The sequence below is a fragment of the Pelmatolapia mariae genome, linkage group LG10_11, assembly GCF_036321145.2.
Source record: "Pelmatolapia mariae isolate MD_Pm_ZW linkage group LG10_11, Pm_UMD_F_2, whole genome shotgun sequence".
Classification (NCBI taxonomy): Eukaryota; Metazoa; Chordata; class Actinopteri; order Cichliformes; family Cichlidae; genus Pelmatolapia; species Pelmatolapia mariae.
Genome location: NC_086236.1, coordinates 7,172,706 through 7,192,586, shown reverse-complemented (window position 1 = coordinate 7,192,586; position 19,881 = coordinate 7,172,706). Strand labels below are relative to the sequence as shown.

The following is a 19,881-nucleotide window of genomic DNA, read 5'->3' as shown; positions in this document are numbered from 1 at the left end:
TTATTCGTTGATTCTTCTTCAGGAGCTCCAGGGCCTGGTGCTGCGGTTGCGTGAGGACATGGTGGCGTTACGGACGTCGGCCGATCACATGGAGGAGAAGCTGAAGGCTGAGATCTTATTTCTGAAGGAGCAGATCCAGGCGGAGCAGTGCCTGAAGGAGAACCTGGAGGACACTCTGCAGCTGGAGATCGAGGGATGTAAGGAGGAAATAGGTGAGACTCTGAATGATCAGCTTGTATTTAAGTCATTGATCAGCTATAGGGTGTGTATTTGTGTTTTAACTGCTACCTTTTTAAACGATCTTCCGTTTCTGTTTTTTGTTTTTCCCCATTTGTCATTCAGACATCCTGGAAGGTATGATCAGCAGTTTGAACAAGCTCACTTTAGCTGCCTGCATGTGTGTGCATTGATGACTTAGTTGGCAGACTAATGATGCAGTCAGCATTTAACATGATGCTTTCCCCTCACATGTTTTTAATGTAGTTTTCACAGGCCTAGAGACCAGTTAGCCTCTTTGTAGCAACCTCCAGTCCCCCGACTGGTTGGCAAGTGGTTGCTATAGGTTGGTGATTGTGCTGGGTGGTGTACCAAAAAAACTTACAACGGAAAACATCCACCTTCACGTAAAATTTGTGCCTGACCAAACAAAACATTTAAGAAGATGCAGCTTTTATTTTGAAGGCAAATACTCTCTGCTTAAGGTTTGCGTCACACTTCTCACAATTTCACCACCGCTTGACAAGTAGTTTGCAAAGGATTGCAGACAAGTCTGCATTTTATTCTATGCAAACTCCTTGTCACCATAACCCAAGCATTTGCAAGGAGGTTTTTGGTGGAGCACCGTGCACGTCCACCGTGCACGTCCTCTAGCAACTGCCAACAACCTCCTGCGACCACTTGCAACTGGTCTGAGGACACAAATTTTTCCCTTGTGATTTATGGTTGGTAGATGGTCGCTGACAGGTCTGCAGGCCTGTGTAACTGAGGCCTTATCTGTTTTGTTAAGCTATTTGAAAAATGTACCTTGCTGTGTGTTGCCCTTGCACACCGCCTAGTTTACTGAAACTAGGATGTCTAACCTTCAAGTGAACGAGGAGTATATTTGTGTCGTCGTGATGTTTTTAATCACAAAAATGTTGCCATAAATTATCGGTCTTTGTTAGGGGTTGTTGTTGTCCCTTCAGAATTACATCACAGTATTTCAAGGAAAGTGCCCAATAATGATATTTCTTAAGATAAATTATCGATGGCGTTGCTGCTGATTTGTTTTGGCATGCTTTATTCATTGCAGGCAGGAGCGTCTTTGAAAAGTATTCTCTACCATGGGTGTTGTATCTTGGCCAAACTTTCCAAGCTTGAAGCTCTTCTTTTCCAGCACGTAGCTGCATCACTAGTTTCCATCCAACATTTACATCCTGTTACACGGAGTACAACTATAGAGTGGTTTCAGTGATGCTCGATTGAGTCATTTGTGTAGTTTTAGTAGCGTCTTTATAGCCTGGTTGCACTCAGTGGTGTTCGAAGGATCTTGAAAAGAAAAGCGAGTGGACCTCTCCTTGAAGATGTTCTAGTGTGAGTTTTCCCTAGACAGCATGGTTGACCTACTACTGATCATGTGCCTCATCACATGAGCCAAGGTGGGAGGAACCCAAGAGTAAAAGCCTTTGCTATTCACATCAACTCATTGGAAAGAAACATAAAGTTCACTAGGAAAGATACAAAGATTAATAGTTTGCCATTCCTGGACTGTGCAGTGCAGCGAGGAGACCTCTAGATTGGAGAAACCAAACAGCCACTTCATAAACGCATGGCACAACATAGAAGAGCCACCTCGACAGGACAAGACTCAGCTGTACGTCTGCATCAAAAGGACAAAGGTCACTCTCAAAAGAGTGACCTTTGTCCTTTAGGCTCAGAGTAGAGCCGCTGCTCCTCCACATCGAAAAGAGCCAGTTGAGGTGGTTCGGGCATCTGACAAGGATGCCTCCTGGACGCCTCCTGGGTGAGGTGTTCCGGGCATGTCCCACCGGGAGGAGGCCCCGGGGCAAACCCAGGACACGCTTGAGAGATTATATCTCTCGGCTGGCCTGGGAACGCCTTGGTGTTCCCCCGGATAAGCTGGAGGAGGTGGCTGGGGAGAGGGAGGTCTGGGCTTCTCTGCTTAGGCTGCTGCCCCCGCGACCCGGCCCCGGATAAAGCGGATGAAGATGGATGGATGGATGGATGTTATGGTAATGTGGACCTTATAGACAGAGATACAACACACAAAAAAAACATATATTTTATAAACAACAATAACAATAATAATACTGCAAAGCGACCAATTTGGTCCCAAAAGGAAGTGGGACAAGGTTTAGTCCAGTTCAGTTCAGTTGACCTGTCATGTTCCAACAGTTCAAGTCTAGCTTTAGTTCATAGATTCATTGGTCCCACAGCAATGCGGTGGTGGTCGGGTGGCTCGCCATCCCGCACTGATCAGGGGTTTGATCATGGGAAAAAAAACCTGACCTAAACAAGGTCAAAAACATAAATTAGCATTCACATTTAAATTGGAACAGCGTTCTACTGCCATCACAAAATAAATAAATCCATATATAACTACGTCAAATAATTAATGCCATATTTTATACAACAACTAATAAACCAATAACCAAACAAGTCATAACAGCTCATTCTTGTAATGAATTTTATTCCAAATAATATTATACGCAAATATATGTATGGGTCCCATCAAAGTAAAGTAAATTAGCAATAAATAAACATCTAACACATTATTATTGAATTTGTTGTGCAACAAGTTCAATAATCTAGAAGTCAATTCAAAAGTCCCATAGGCTGTTTTGGCATTCAATTAGAAAAGTAACAAAAAACATCCAAAACGGACAAAAATCAAATCGTTCACTCAACTCCGGAAGTGTTAATTTAACATTCAGTCATAGTGAAAAACCAAAAACAACAGGTATTCAATAAATACAACCAGTAATTAAACTTAAGCTTCACTAGCCTAGCGTTAGTTTACCGGTGTTTTGACTGAGCGACTGTGGCTCCGCATTTTCATTAATTATAATAAACAAACAAAGTAACCGACTCACCATCAAGTGGATCGAGTGGAGGCACAATGCTGAATGAATTGGCTGGGTTATTTCACACTGTCAAGCGACATGGCGTCAGTAATTAGTCAACTTCTGACAAGCACGCCAACCACAGAGACAGCAGCAGCGGTGAAGCAGGGAAGATGCAGCAGATTGACCCGGAAGTTATGCAAAGTTCATTCCCGCCACAATAAATGGATTTCCGAGTGGGGTCGGATGTTACCTTGGTTACACTTAACGCCCACTCACATCTTGTGTCAGTTGATCTCAACAAGTCACATAACAGGGTGAGGCAAGATCTCACAATGGTTTCACCCGAAACCTCTGCTGATAATGCCCCACTCCCTTTTTTTCCCACACCTTGGCTCATGTGATGAGGCACATGATAAGTCAACGACCCTCTCAAGGGACGACTCCCACTAGGGCTGAAGTGGTGAAACAGGTTTGTTGTGTTTCCACCTTTCAAGAGAAACTGTTTTCTTCCTAAAAAAACCGTTCACAGAGATAAAGCAGCTCTCTTTGGGAGTCACCGTTGGGAGCTGAGGGGCTCTTCTCCCTCTCAGATGTGTCTGTGCTGGTTTTGTTGTTGCACTAGGGAATGTAAACACCTCGTGTTGCTATATCTTTCATTTTACAAGATAACCCATTAGAAGTTATACATGTTATCATGAACGGGATGATATGGCAAAGCCCTCATCCATATCACGAGAATTTTCTCTAGTTTTTACTGTATTTTGTTCATTGACATGGCAACGGTCATAGAAACTTGTGATTTTCTTCTTTTTTAAAAAAACAAAACAAAACCCATTTCTACTTGCAGCCATAGCATTGTGATGATTTGCAGTGAATCATAACTAACAGACCTAGAGCAAAGAGGAGAGTTATCATGATTTAATTTCGTAATACTTTATTCTGTATGCAGTTTCAGGGAATACCTCCCTTTTAAACCAGCCAACTACAGGATAAATATCTGGTAGAGCTGTCTGCACAAACTCCGGTTTCCATAAAGAGTGTATAAAGTCACGGCATTAGAATATTTTAGAATATCTTTCATAGATGAAGGAAACAGTGCAGGAACGATAAGCACATTTTAAAAAGGCAATCATTTGCTGAATGTAACGGGGTCATAAATACATTTTTACACATCATCTCTCTCGTTTAAAAAAAGTAAAATACCGTATTTTCTGCACTATAAGGCACACTTAAAATCCTTTCATTTTCTCAAAAATCGACAGAGCCCCTTATAATCCTGTGGGCCTTATGTATGAATTCTGGTTGCGCTTACTGATCTCGAACCGATTTTATGTGGTACACGGCACTCAAAAATCTGTCAAAAAATGTTTTAGTATGACTTTGGTAAGCTACGAAGCCGCACGGCTTGATGGATTTTCAGAGCATTACAGCTACCGTAGTCAGGAGCCTCGCGGAGTAATCTGGGTCCAAAACTCCGTCCACTTCAGGTCTGAAAGTCAAACGAACACTGAGAGTTAAAAACTGTCTAAATTCTTTCATCTTTAATAAAATAATCAGTGTTGGTGCTTTACCAGGTGTAACAATTAAGTTTAACATCCAGGCATCCATGAAAACAGAATTTATTAAATTTAACGGAGTTAGAAGGTAGCGGGAAGTTAGCTCGCTAGCTTCCACCTAAACATGATATAGCATGTTCTGACTGAGCGATTTCTGACAAAATTTAAACGTACAGCTTTGCTATCACTTCCAACATAAATGAAGACAGAAAACTAAACAGCAGTGACGTTTGTAGGGTTACTGAAGTTGGGCTAGCTGGTATATAATGATGTGCTACATGACCGCTAGTGACACAGCTATGTTAGCATAACATAAACACAGTGAAGCTGGAGGATGAATGCTAACTTTTTTCCACTTAATAAAAGTTAATGTGAGGGTTCCTGATGGTTAGGGACAAATGCAATCGCATGGCAGGATGCTGTAAATGGACCAAACTTCAGTCAAAAGAACAACTGAGATAATCCATCCACAATACGAGGTTACTCATCAATATACTGCAACAACATGGGAATAGAGCAGATGCGAGAGAATTCAACATTAATGAATCATTGGTACGGAAGTGGAGGAAGCAAGAAGAATAAGTTGAGTAAAGTTTGACTTATTTGACTGTTTTGTTTCGCTTAATGTGCCTTATAATCTGGTCCGAAAAATACGGTACATTTATATGACAGCTGCTTTTTTCCCCCAAGTGTGTTTTAATGGATCCTTTATCCCTTGTCATGCTTAAGTTCAGAGGTTAAGGAGATATTTAACATCTAATTTAATGCTTTAGAGCAAGAGACCCAGTAATATTCATGTTATTTTGTTTGCATTAACAGCTGGTTCGTATACACATTATGAAAGGGCTCGTTGTTAATTCATTTTCTGATGACTGATAAAACTAGTTGTAAAACCGAACTGTTTGCATTGCACTGCTTTAGACTTCTCTCTCTGGGAGATTTTGACTGAAGAAAGTACACACTCTTTAAAACGTACCAGGAGGTTTATCTCTATTTAAACACAAGTGTTTCCACTTGATTGATGATTTTTGGTGCCGGTTCTGTTGTCAGTGGCCAGTGAGTCAGTGTAGTCATTAACAGCTGGAGTGTTTCATGCTTGTGCTGTTTGTTTCTTTTAGTTGTGCGCTCATTTGAGCTCAACACACAGCAGCTCCGGGCAAAGCAGCTTTGTTGCATTATTCATAACTTTCAGGGGATCTCGTAATAATTCCAGAGAGAATATCTGGGCTTTGAGATTCAGATGAGCGCCGCGTGATCCTCTAATGATGTCTTCTTCCCACAGCGTCTTTCTCCAGTTTGAAGACGGAGCTGGAGCGAATAAAAGCGGAGAAGGAACAGGTACGTCTTCTGTGAAATTGTCATGCAGTGAAGGAAAAAGATTTGGATAATGTGCTTCAAATAATGCTAAAAATCTAAATACTAATGTAGATGTCGGAGAAATGCACAGGTTTTTATTTTTTTCATGTACCTGCAACTCTTTTAATCTAACCTGTGTGTGGACAGAGAAGGTCATTCTCCTCATCCTGATAAATATATCTGCACTGATCAATACTTGGAGCAAATGACTATGATATAGAGGGGGGCACCTGTAGAGGTGAACCCACAGAGAAGCTACTTATAAAGCCTCCTCGCTGTTTGACTCACGCTCACCAAACTCAACGTTGTTTCCAGTTTTATTGGAGTAACTTATGTAGTGAAAAAACTGTGAGAAACTCTCTTTTAACTGACCTTTCCTGTTTGAGATACTCAAACAGGAAGTAAACACAAGGGGAGCTATTAATGAGGATTGTAAGTTACCAAAATGTAAAGAAACATTTGGTCAGGCTTCTTTTAAATAAAAAATATTACCTGATTTTAACATTTTTAATGCAAAAGCAAAATTATAACTTAAAGAAAAGCAAATCTGTGATTCCTGAAATGGCTTTTTTGTCATACTTAATGGTTTTTCTTAAATGTTTCTATTTATTTGTAGTCGTTGCTGTTACTATTATTTATTATTATTGCTGTCATTGTTTTTGTTGTTAAGGTCTTCTAACTCTAACCAAGGTCAAGGTTGCAAATTAGATGTTGCAAAGTACATAGTACTTCTAGTATCAGTTGCATTTTGTTTAACTGCAGCAATGTAACTGTGTATCGTCACTGTTGTATAAACAAATACATTTAAAAAATAGAAAGGTATAAAATAGGTATTTAGGGGTTTTACACTATGAAGTCATTAGGCCTGGGTGCTGTGACCAAGAAGGATTAGCAGAGATGAACGTTGTCTCGGATTCTGCAGCGCGTTGTGCAGACTGAGGAAATCTGCTTCACTCTGTGGACTCGTGGGATTAAAATTAATGCCTTAGTTTGCTCCAATCTGAGCAAACGTTAGCTGAATTTTTTGCATTTTGTCACTCATCTGAGTGACTGCTTCAGACTTCGCTAACTGCAGGTTTGCTCAAACTTATAAACAGCACACTGGCATAACGACTGAAACTGGTACGGTTTCCTAACAATAGGGTGCTAAATGTCATGACCACTGATCACTGGCCATGAATATCGTTTCACTGAGAGTTGGGGATTGTACAGCGTTGTAAGATGGTGATAGGTGTACCCCTACGTCCATCCTTGGTTCAGAGATGGTCTTTCCCTTTTCTTCTTCTTTCTCGTTTCTTTGTATTTTGCTTCCATGGAGCCAGACTCCCCTGTAATTATTTTTCAAGGTGTTTTGCACAATCGTTTTTCAGGCTTTCTGAAGGTTTTTCAAAATTTTTGTTGGATATTAGCTGCTTTTTCACCCACTTTTTGTCCTGTCCTTGTACCTGATCATTTTCATAGGAATGATTTGATTCATTCAAGTATAAAAAAATTAATTAAAACTAAATCAACGGATGAACGAGTGTTGTGTATACAGACAGCTTCAGAGAGATCCAGTTTTACTCTGTCTTCAAGCATTTTGTTGCAAGGAGCTTTTCACAAATGTGTTTCCATTTCATATTTTCTTTGAAAAATGCCAAAGATAACAGTTTGACAGGCATAAAATGGTATTGACTTTGAAGCTATCAGAAAGTTAGAATTTCCCTTATGTACTGTATTTACTGTATTTACATGGCATGTTTGCACCTATTTCTCATTTTCCCAGCAAACTATAAAGAAATAAGGGGTGGCTCACGACTTTTGGACATCACTGTATATTAAAAGAAAATACTTTACAGTAATTCATATTTCAAAAGATTTCCAGATGGTGAAGATCGGCTTTGACCGATTAGTCCACACAGATCGTACACAGGGGGAAAACCCTGCAGATATGGTCTATAATCTTGCAAATGGGGTGACACAACAAAGCAAGGTTAGCAACAAACTGGTGTTGTTTTCCCCGTGAGACAAAACAAACATAGCTGAGAAATAACACACACAGTCGGAAGATAAATATTTGTTTTGGGTCCGTTTTTAAGAAGGAGCGCTTCCTGTAATAAGATTGCTTCCAGGAATTGTTGTTTGAACTGTTGTTTGAGTTGCTCTTTCCAAGCGAAACACATATTCTCAAACATCAAAGAACTCTGAGGCACTCTCTTAAAAAAGAAAAGAAAAGAAAAAAGGCTTTTTTCTCCAGGCACGGTCATGTTTAAATCAAAAACATCTACCGATGTTAGGCCAATAGGAATCCCCTAAAGCAGGGGTGGGGGAACTCCAGGCCTCAAGGGCCGGTGTCCTGCAGGTTTTAGATATCACCCTGAGTCAACACACCTGAATCAAATGATTAGTTCATTGCCAGGCCTCTGGAGAACTTCAAGACCTGTTGAGGAGGTCATTTAGCCATTTAAATCAGCTGTGTTGGATCAAGGAGACAGCTAAAACCCGCAGGACACCGGCCCTTGAGGCCTGGAGTTCCCCACCCCTGCCCTAAAGAGACCAAAAAAGCCTCAACACATAAAGCCGCTAATCTACCCTGCAAATGTCTTTGTACTTTCCCACTGAGACACTCATGTCCTGTAGGTGGCACATTATTTTGCATTTATTGAAATAAATAAATACAGATTAACAGAGAAATTATCATTTGTTCAGTCATTGCAATGATTGCACATGTAGGACCTTTTTGAGATAAAGAGCTATAAAGGTCACGTACTTAATAAAATGCTGTGCTGATATGATATGGTCAGATGTCGTTTACAGTGGGCAAAAATCCATGAACAAAGCCTTTAAACCTTATTATTAATTTTACCGCTGCTCATAGGATCTGCCTTGATCTTTTATCAACATCTCTGCATCTCATTTATTTGTCGACTGATTATTTGCGTTACATTGTTTTTGTAGCTGGAGAGCAGTTTGGCCGAGAAGACTGAGACACTGAGGAGCCTCCAGGGCCTGAGGATCAGCCTGGAGCAGCAGCTCAAAGAGCTCACCACTGCAAAGGTCCGTGTTGGGCACGCACATTTATCTGCTGATCCACCACAACCACCCCTGTCCAAAAAGTCACTTTAACTCGATCAGTAACATCATCATCGTCATCTAACCCGGCTGTTGTGGGATTTTATACAGTTTATCAGGATCTGACAGATTATGCAGCATCTGATCCACCAAGCAGCTCATATTTCAGTAAAATCCCAACCTCGTGTCACAGTTTACTGACAGCTTTATGAGGCCCAGTCTGATTGATATAAAATAAAGCACCCGTAAAATTATTCAGCAGATGTGTTTTGTGATGTTTCTGTTTCACTTTAGTATTTTATTTTAAATACTGAGACTGTGTAGCTTTTCTGAACGAACCTGTGTGCGCACGTCCTTGTAGAGTGCACTTGAAAGTCAAGTCCTCGACGAGAAAGACAAAGCCCAGCGGCTGCAGACCGAGCTGGACGTCAGCGAGCAGGTTCAGAAGGACTTTGTGAAACTTTCTCAGACCCTTCAGGTAAGCAGCGACTGTCTGTTTAACCTCCACCAGGTCAACAACGAGCCAGTTAGAGTTGTTCAGCTTACATTCAACCAAACAGAAGAACCGTAAAGCCAAAAATTTCTGAGTTTATTTGATGACTTCAGGTTCTTTGTTTGTGCATATAAATAACGTCTGTAAACTTCTGACCACAACTTTATGTATATGTATTGGAAGCTTCTCAGTCGACTATAACAGGTAAAAATCAGAGGAGAAATATATGGAACGCGTCCATTTATTAATAAATACTGTCTTAAAAACAAAAACACAGAAATAAAACATAACAAGCCAGTAAATATACCAAACCATTATGAAAATCTATCAGAAACAGTGAATACTGTCTTTAATTTTAATGCAGGATGTTTAGATTTTATTTGAAAATATTGTAGTTAAGAAGTTTACCCAATTTACATCTAATTTTTTTTACCAGCAAATATTCTGATACTCTCTAGAGCCCCCAAAAGGTCATGACGAGGAATGTTTTCATGGTTGTTGCAGTCCCCTCCTGTGTTTTACCTCATGTGTACAGTTGGTGGGTTTATACACTACCTGCCTGAAATGTAACTTGGTGTGAATCTGTGGTGTTCTGAACGTGTGTTTCTGCTGAGTAAACTGTGGTTTGTCTGTAGCACATGTATTACAAACACACCACAGGACCTCATGAGCGCAGTAGCTTCAGTACAGCTTCTGATGCTGCATGTAGTCGGCGTGTCACAGCCCGAGTCATGACAAACAAAGCAGCCACAGCAGCGGGGACAGCTGTCATCATCTGGCTGCAGTCACAATCAGATCTGCAGTCAGTCCCGGCTGTGGTCAGCCACAGAGCTCGAGAGTTAGCTGCTCGACGTATCTTTCTAAACACAGCGGTGCAGGCTTGAGCCGGTGCAGCCACAACTGAGGGAGCAGTGACTGTAGCTGTGGTCGCAACCAGCGGTCTATTGCACGCTAGAAGACACTGCAGTATCACAACTGTAACACCGCTGTAAATATTCCAAATGCTTGCCTTCCAGCTGTTGTCCCAGGCCAGATGCTAAGTGAGTTATTAAAGTAGCACAACATTTAAAAGAAGCATGTTTAAGGGCGTTACAGGAGGGATGGAAAAACTAAAAGTAAAAATAAATAAAACACATGCAGGGCAAAGCTTTAGATGGCCGAGGTGGTTAAAGTGTAAAACCATAAAATGACTTTGCATTATGAAGGAGAAGGGACACAGCTGCTCTTAACTGGGTTTTAAGATTGCATGCAAAGCAATCAAAGAGTCACTGTATTATATATTTAACCCTCAAGCAACCGAGCTGTTTTAGTCATTTTTTATCATTTTTATTTAAAAAAACAAAACAAAACACAAGCTTCAGTCACAGTCTTCATCTGTTAGTTTTAACAATGAGGGGAAAAAAATGTTTTAGTGACGTCACTGTCAATTTAACAGCAAACTATAGGAGAACTGGTGACTTTGTAACACTTTGGACAACACATTACTTACTCAAAGACACAAAATATTGAGATTACTCAAATATACACTCACCAGCTACTTTACTCTTCTTTTGATTTTATTTGTCAGTTACATTTTAAAGGCTTAAATAGAGTTTTTTAATCTTTAATAAACACATTATTTCACATTAGCTGCTGTTCATGTTTAAAAATGACAACTTGCAGCACTTCTGTAGGCCTCAGTGCAAGTCTACCTTAGACCATTTCTCTCTCCCCTCTGTCCTGTCTGCTGTGTCCTCTGTCCTGTCCAATAAAAGGATGTAACTAAGTACATCAAGCTCCACCACAAAGGGATTACTTGTTCATAAATGATCCACGCCAAAGACCTTGACAGAATTGCATTAATTTATGTTCTGAGATCTGAGAGGCTATGCAAGGTACTAACACTTATACATGGTTCATGTTTTTATTCTATATGTGAATAAAGGGTCACAAGACTAATAAACCTTGTACAAAAATAACATATAATGAAGAAAACAAAATTAAAAGGTACTAAAATTAGAAAGAAGAAAGAAATGGGGAGGGGGATATTTTTTTTAAAAAAGTAACTTTTCTGCATTTTTTTTATGTGGAAAACTCCCTTCAGATGATATTTGATTATTAAAGCATTAAAGTACTGTGTGAGAAATCCTCCCGTGTCAGAGAATTAATCGCCGTTTGTCCGTGTCCTCAGGTACAGCTGGAGCGGATACGACAGGCGGACTCCTTGGATCGAATCAAAGTAATCCTCAATGACACCAACTTGACTGACATCAATCAGCTTCCAGAGACATGATACCACTGAAGGACAACTGCCTTCACTTTCATTTCCCCTTCTTTCTATTTTACCGACCCAGTAACATATTACCCGGCCCTTCCTTTTCTTCTTCCTCCTCCTCCTCCTCCTCCCCCCCCCCATAACCTCCTCGGAAGAGTTTGGAGGGACATGGACAGACGTGGCATGAGGAGCTCATGGCCTTTTGTGTACATTAGAAGTCTCTGAACACACCACAGATAGAATAATGAAGAAGAACACTACTAAAAAAATAAAATGTAAATAACTAAATGTGGACGGAGGGAGCGGGTGGAGGTGCTTCTCCCTGTGGGTTCTGTCTGTCTTGTTTCTACTGTAGATACGACTGTCTGTATTAGCTCGACCAAAAAAAGGTTTGTCGTCCTCTGAAGCACTTTTCATCTGCGACTTCTCTTTCCAGGTAAATAGAAAATAATTGGATGCATAAATTTTCCTCCGTCTGTTCTCAAAGCGGTTGATAATCGCTTCCTTTCTCCTCTTGCTTGTTCTTTCCATGTTTTGTTTTGGGTTTTTTTTTCCTTTTTCCTCCAGTTTTCTTGCTCTTTTTTTTTCTCTCTGTGACATTTCCACCCTCTTCTGGTCATTTTTAACTCTGTGACAGCAGCACGATGAAGGATGGAAAATAATTGCACATAATTTAACCGGGATAAGAAAATAAGGAACGTAACAAAATGCGAGCAATACCCTTCATGTCTTCAGCACCCTCTGCTGTGTTTTTGCTCTGTTTGTTGCTCTTTAGTGTCTGACAGAAACCTTTTTTTTTTTTTTTTTTTTTAAAGCTGCAGAAATACAGTGAAGAAACATTAGTCACGTTCAAACTTGTGTTTTGTTTCTCAACATGTTTTAAAAAAAAAATTAAAAGAAGAAACACTAGTTAATCCAGGTCATGTCAGGTAAACGGATGTTTAGGTGAGGAGGGAAATTACAGAATTAAAACGGCAAAGTAATGGCTTTTAACACACACTTTGTTCCTGGTATTCTTTTCTTTTTTTTGACTTTCCTTAATGTATATCTGAAGATCTTAATTTATCGCTGGCTTTTTGAAGGTGTGATGGATGGATGGCCCGCAGACATGTTGTCCCCACGACGAGTGTTTTTTCTAAAGTGTAAAGAAACGGTTCATTCATCACTACGAGGATTCTGTTGTCTCTGAAGCTACTAATTAAATTAAATCACCTTTAAGTGTCGGGGTCTTTCTCTCTAAGGACTTCAGTGCACCAGAGGCTAACCATCAGTGACCTGTGGTTCATGTGTGATTGGGTAAAAAAAAAAAAACCAAGAATAACTAAATGAAGGTGCTGCAGTTGTTCATGGAGAACACCAAACCAGTCAGTAAAAATCACTTTGGCTGGTTCTACACAACCAAAATCGTATAAATGCTAGCACTAGCTACCAGATCTACAAAGGAAAAAAAAACAAACCCTGCAGTCTTCATAATGGCCAGCAGGGGGCGACTTGGTCTCTAGGTAAAAATGTGTTTCCAAACCAGTTGGCAAGTAGTTATTGGAGTTTGCTACTTGTTGCAAATGACGACGTTTAAATGACGACTATTTGCAGATAAGCCGGTGTTAATCCATGCAAACTACTGTGTCCACGGCAATCTGCTAGCGACCAAAGCAATCGCAAGGAAGTTTATTGAGATCGATTTCAGGCTAGCAACTGCCTGCAATCTCCAGCAACCATTTTCCAACAGGTTGCAGAGCACCCAGTGTTTAGCAGGGCGTCACCGACTGGTCTCTAAGCCTGCATGACTGGGCCTAGAGAGACCGCCACCAACCTTCTGCAACCACTCGGCAACCTGTTGTGGAAGCATTTTCTTTAGCAACTGGTGGTTGTTACATTATCAGTCTCTAGGCCTGCCTGAGGCCTAATGTTGAAATCAATGGAAAAATAAACGTTCAGTCCCTTTGATCTCAGTAAACACTTTCCTGATGAGTTTACAGTTTCACTCACTAGTTTTTTGTAAATTATGGTCCCCATCAGATTAAAAAAGGACACAGCCTCTCAGTCAGTAAACTCTCCAACCAATGACCTCTTGTTTCTAAACGCTCAGACTCAGACAAACCTTATTCAACACTTCTGAGTATCTGACATTCAAACGTGCTTAATGTCACAGTTCTGCTGTGAAAAGCTGAGAACACTTGGATTTATTTACAAAGTTCACAGCCCACCATTAGTAGCAGATTTAAAGGTTACCTACTCTGCCCACTTCCAGCTCTATATCTTTATCCTTAGACCCGAGTAGGATAGCTTTACATGATTGGATGATTAAAATAATACTTGTTCGACTTAAACAGTGCCTATCTGCATTTGTTTGAAATGAGATCTTTTAGTGCCACTGTTTCTTCAGATTTGTTGCCAGCTCTGAGCAGCAGGTGGGTGAGGCTGACCATGACATAAGACAGGGCCATCTGCCAGAAACGGTGTGTTTAGAGCTTGTAGATACGTGTTTAATATGAGCATCCATCATTATAACAGTACGAGAGAAAATAAAAGCGTAATAGGTCCCTTTAGATATGAGAGTATGGTTCAAAAACGGTCTGGTTGTCATGCATGCATCTCTTCTCTCTGTAAAGTCTGTGTCTTGTTGTTGTTTGTGCTTTTCACACACGGGTATATTTGCTAACACTTTCTGACACCTGCTGCTGGAAGACATTCATTGTGTTGCTTTCATGAAAACTGACAGAAGTCAGCGAGAAGTCGAGTGACAGTTTGCTTCACTGTAAAAGAGTGTCACGTTGATTTTTTTGACATGAACGACAAACTGCGAGCACTTCAACTGCCTTTCAGGAGCAAACCGCTGCCTCTAAATTTAAACTATGTTCCTTCAGTTTTCTCTTTGAAAGGGACCTGGAGGGACATCCACAAACACCTCTGAGACACATTCCACAAAATTTGTAACGTGACCCAAACTGTTGATCTACTACTGACAGTCAGAGGTTTTTGGACAAGTGGGTATATTTCGTAGCTGGTCTCCATGCTCTTTGGACACCTTTACAAGAACTCCAGCAGTGCATTTTCTTCTGCTAATCCAATTTATGGTGATTGGGTGCCGCCCACATGGCACACTGCTCTGTTCACTTATAAAGCAATTCACTCACCTCATTCCAGGCTCTGAGTGTGCAGTGTGTAGCTATATCACTGTTAGTCTTTTTCTATTTATGAGGTTTCAACCAGGGCTATTATAGTTGACTAGTACACTAAAACCAGGTGTGAGACAACATTTTAACTCACTGAAGTAAAAGTAGATCTAGCATGAGACTTTACTAAAGCTGCTCACATTTGTCAACAAGCATCAGAAGGCTTTGGTTCATGCGTTTTCTGTCACAACAGGGATTTTCATGCTGTGATGGACGTCACCTGTCCAGATCCAGGTGTACCCCCGCCTCTTGCTTTATAACAGCTGGGATAGACTCAGCTGAGAGACTCCAGCGTGGTGAGCCTGAACTGGATAAGCTCTTACACGGATGGATGAATGGAGGTGGATGTGTTCCCGTCACGAGGAGTTTTATTCTAGACTTCTTAAATCTCGACCCTTACAAATACAACCAACCAAAGAAAGCTAAAATTACCAACTTTATTTAAAAAGCACTTTAAAAACAGCCACAGAAAAAAAATGAATTAATACACTAAAAACTCTGAAAACACCAAGAAAAACAACTATAATCAAAACAATTTCAAAAATGGACAACTGTGCAAAGGCGATCTATTCCATAACAGAGGGGCAGCAATCAAGAATGCTCTGTCCCCCACCTGAGCTTGCGCTTAGATTTCTGTATAGGTTGGAGCAACTGGTCATATGGCCTGAGGGCTCGAAAAAGTACGACAAGGAAAGACCTATTAAGGATTTAAAACAAAGTACAAGAACTTTTCGGAGTGAGAGAAGAGAAAAGTTTAATCTTGAAAGCCACAGAAAGTAAGATAAAGCTTTTACATAAAAATGTAGAAGCTTTGGTTCAAACCTGTTTTGTTTTGCATGCCTCGGATTGTCGTATAGGCTGGATTAGAAGGTGATAAAGCTGTCAGATGTCACACAGTTGACTGCAGATTCTTTTTCATCGTTTTTAACCCAGACTTTTTGATCATAAGAAGTTGCTAATCAGGAGGTATTAGTGCTCTGATCTGTAAAACAGTGCTGCTCTTTATCTTCAAGCCTCTTTCAAAATAAAAAAAATGCAGCATGTGAGTCAGAAGATGTTTGTCTAAGTCTGCATTTGTGCCTTGAATATGGCTAAAACTGAAAATGTGGAAAAACTGGTTTTCTCAGATGACTCAAAGGAGACTTTTTACTTACTTTACTGGCACAGAAAATGAATGCACAGCTTTATGAAACTACATATTTTTTTAAAGATGCAAATGATTTTCCCGGAGCTGGCTCGCTGTGCGATGTTCTGGACTGGTATGAAAAGGCTGGATACAAAGCTTCACATTCATGGAAACTATGATGCAGGATAGCTTTTCTTCCATTGTAAAAGAAGTAAAGACGTCGAAAGGGTACTCGCAGAGCACGCAGAAGCAGCTTTGGTTGGTTTGAGGAAATATTGATGACTTTTTTTTTTGTATTTTCCGGCCTGCATGTCAAACATTTCCTCACGTTTCATTGGGTCTATGAGGGTTAAGGAAAGCCCTGAGCTGAGACCTGTGAGAGATGAATGCAGTGAGTTTACAAAGTGAATTCTGGACATAATTTCCTCTGAAAGCTTTATTGTGTTTGAATTTTATTTATGAAGACCAAATAACGCCTTGTCTATAACAATTATTATATTATAGTCTCGTATGATGTTAATATGAGATGATTCTCCCTGAAGATTTCAGCTGGTCATCACAGATTGGACTTTTATTTATTAAATCTAATGTCAAAAAAGAAAAGGATATATAAGTAAATGTTTAAATGAAATTGGTCTAAAAGCTCTCACTGCCTACTGCTACCTTGTTTTTAGTGTAAATAATAACTAATTACTCAAAGTGCACTTTAATTTTGAATTTTTACTCTTAAATTTAATGATGCTTAATTTAAAAAAATGGATTTTGGGTCATTTCTGTAACGAGTTATTACAGCAGCTGTATAAAACTTTACAAACTAAAAAAGTGATGACTCACATACGGTGACAGAGGTTTTATTCTTGCACTTTTCTCTCAATTAGCCACTAAAAACTGACTCAAGTGCACAGTTTGAGCTTTTATTTTCTTGTTATTTTCCTGGAGAACGAGAAAAAGGAGACGAGGCTTTGCACCCGAAACATTAAATCTCAGTTTACTTTCATTTAAGTTAAATCACAGTCTCTCCTTGCAGAAAACAATTGGAAAATCCTCTCATAACCACGTGGATCCAGAGGGGGAAGTGAGATTTCATACTTGCATATATGAGAAAAATAAATGGGAAATAAATAAATGAAAATAGAGAAGGCAGAAAAGTCCCTTCATTCTTTAAAGGTCTGGCATCAGAGCTTTGATAAACATCTAGTTTTACATCGTTACATCCACCCAGTTATTTACAGTAGGTACAACGTTTGTCATCAATCTTTTAGTAAGTTGAAATAAAATACTGTCCACTTTGTTAGGTACACCTGTTGAAGTGCTAGTTAGCACAAATATTTAATCAGCCAATCCCACGGCAGGAAGTCAGTGCATGTAGGCATGTAGACAACCTGCTGAGCATCAGAATGAGGAAGAAAGGTGATTCAAGTGGCTTTAAGTGACAGACTGGCTGGTCTGAGTACTTCATGGATTGCTACAAAACCATTTATAGGGTTTACAGAGAATGATTTGAGAAAGAGAAAATATCCAGCGAGCTGTGGTTCACTGGGTGAAAATGCCTCGTTGATGTGTGACTGCTTCAAGCTAATAGGAAGGCAACAGTAACTCAAATAACCACTTGTTAAAACTGTGGTATGCAGAAGAGCATCTCTGCAGGCTGAATCTTGATGCAGATGGGCTACAGCAGCAGAAGACCACGCCGGGTGCCATTACTGTCCGCTAAGAACAGGAAATTGGAACTACAGGTCACACGGGCTCACCAAAATTAGATCATAGAAGATTCTTGAGAAACATTGCATGATCTGATGAGGCTCAATTTCTGCTGCAACATTTGGATGGATGGGTCAGAATTTGGCATGTATCTGACCCAATCAATCCCTTTATGACCACAGTGCACCCGTCTTCTGATAGTTGCTTTCAGCAAGACAAAGCACTGTGTCACAAAGCTCAAATCACCTTAAACTAGTTTCTTGAACATAACACTGAGTTTTGTGTATTCAAACAGCCTCCGCAGCCATCAGCTCTCAATCTGTTGGAGCACCACTGGGATGTGGTGAAACAGAAGATTTACGTCATGGATGTGCAGCAAGTGTGATGTCATCATGTCAATATGATGAGGAATGTGTCCGGCACCTTGTTGAATCTGTGCCATAAGAAATTAAGGCAGCCATGAGGGCAAAATGAGGTTTAACTTGGCAAGCTGTAACTAATAAAGTGTCCCATCGCCTGCTGTCATAGGGTGAAGCGTTACTGGTCTGTTGGAGTGCTAACACAGAGAGGCAGACAGGTATTCACACCTACCATGAGATTAACATGATAATGATAATTAATTATCACTAACATGATAATTAACCTGACATGCACGTCTTTAGACTGTGGCAGGAAGCCCAGGGAGAGCTCACTCCGACACAGGAAGAATGGTGGATGCAAATCCACACCGAAACACCCCAAATGACTTGTGGATTCAAATCCAGCCCCTTCCTGCTGCGAAGGTCTGGTCACCTCTCCTGAAATCTAATCATTCTTACTGGTATACTAATAATATTTGTTTCCAGTGACTCAGCATGTGTGGACAATGCCAAAAGATAAGACGATGGTTCATATTTGGAGAGGCACAGTTCCTCCAGTGCTCAGGTTTAAAGTTATCATACCGTGCCTTCATATCTTTTCCACACAGGTGATTTTTTATTTTTTTTTACTTAGATATCTTGCCATCATTCATCTGCTATTAGAAGCCTTCCTTCATTTTACCTCCATACTTTTATGCATTATGTTGCATTCAGGCCCTGGAGAAAGGATTCCTCGTTTTAGTATGTATTTATGAGCAGATAGAGCTCTTCACTTCATCACACCATCACAGGAGGGATTGTAATAAAATGTAGTAGTTTTTTTTTCTAAGCAAACTACTGCAGACAGATTTTATAAAGATGATTACAGATCAGATATTTGAGCTGTTAGAGATTCAGGATTTTCCCCTTTCTGCTTCAGCGCGTGCAGACTGTGCTCCATCACGTCACCGATCCTGCCGACTTCAGTACAACATCGAGTGTACTGTGCTTTCTGCACAGCACCAAAAACACCACCATTATCAGTTACAGACTGTAGCTCCTAGGCCATCCTCACTACAGCATAACTATCAGCTGACTGTCACCTCACTGCTTTACAAGCAGTGCATTACACATGCACCACATCATCAGATTAAACACCACCTGATCCACCTTTGTCTTTGCGGCCTCTTTCTTTTCGGTAAGTCTAGCCTCCCAGAACTTCTATTTGCTTTCTTCATATTTCTGACTAGCCCATACTCCTGCTGAATCCTTTTCTGTACTTCCTCATTCCACCACCAAGTCTTCTACCCTTTCGTCCTCTTTCCAGACAATGCACCAAATACCTTCTTGACAATTTCCCAGTCATCTGGTAACTCTTCAGAGTTCGTCTCAACTCCTCCCTGAACTCTGTGCAACATTCTTCCTTCTTTAACTTCTGTTATTTAATTTTCACTTCCTTTTCTAGCTTCATTCTCCCCTGACACCACATTGCAGTCTACCTGTGTGCCCCTCCCTCCACCCTTATATATCACCCTCTGTTCTTCAGTTTAGTTTGGTTTCATTGAAGAGAAAAGGGTTTAAAATATAGCTGATACTGATAGCCTCAGGCAGAAAGCACTCACTTTTATTCATGAAATCCTCCTTTTGTTTGCTGTCTGTTGGTAGAAGTTATGTGTGGTTCGTCTGGTCGTTCTATAGGGGGCAGCAGCAGCCGCACCCATATTTGTTTGTACCCGCAGCGAAGAAGAAGAAACCACTAGGACAG

General features: G+C 40.4%; 1 protein-coding gene across 3 annotated transcripts in view; it reads left to right on the top strand.

Moving 5' to 3' along the window:
• Positions 1-13,009, top strand: part of rabep1 (rabaptin, RAB GTPase binding effector protein 1) — a 47,593-nt gene extending 34,584 nt beyond the window's left edge. For 2 of the 3 annotated variants that reach the window (XM_063486455.1, XM_063486452.1), the window contains exons 14-19: positions 23-212; positions 343-354; positions 5,904-5,959; positions 8,915-9,013; positions 9,390-9,506; positions 11,692-13,009. In XM_063486455.1, the coding sequence (XP_063342525.1) occupies positions 23-212; positions 343-354; positions 5,904-5,959; positions 8,915-9,013; positions 9,390-9,506; positions 11,692-11,793 (576 nt within the window). In that variant the 3' untranslated portion in view covers positions 11,794-13,009. The remainder of the gene's footprint in view (positions 1-22; positions 213-342; positions 355-5,903; positions 5,960-8,914; positions 9,014-9,389; positions 9,507-11,691) is intronic. The other variant, XM_063486454.1, reaches the window with a different exon arrangement.
• The last annotated feature ends 6,872 nt before the right edge of the window (positions 13,010-19,881 follow it).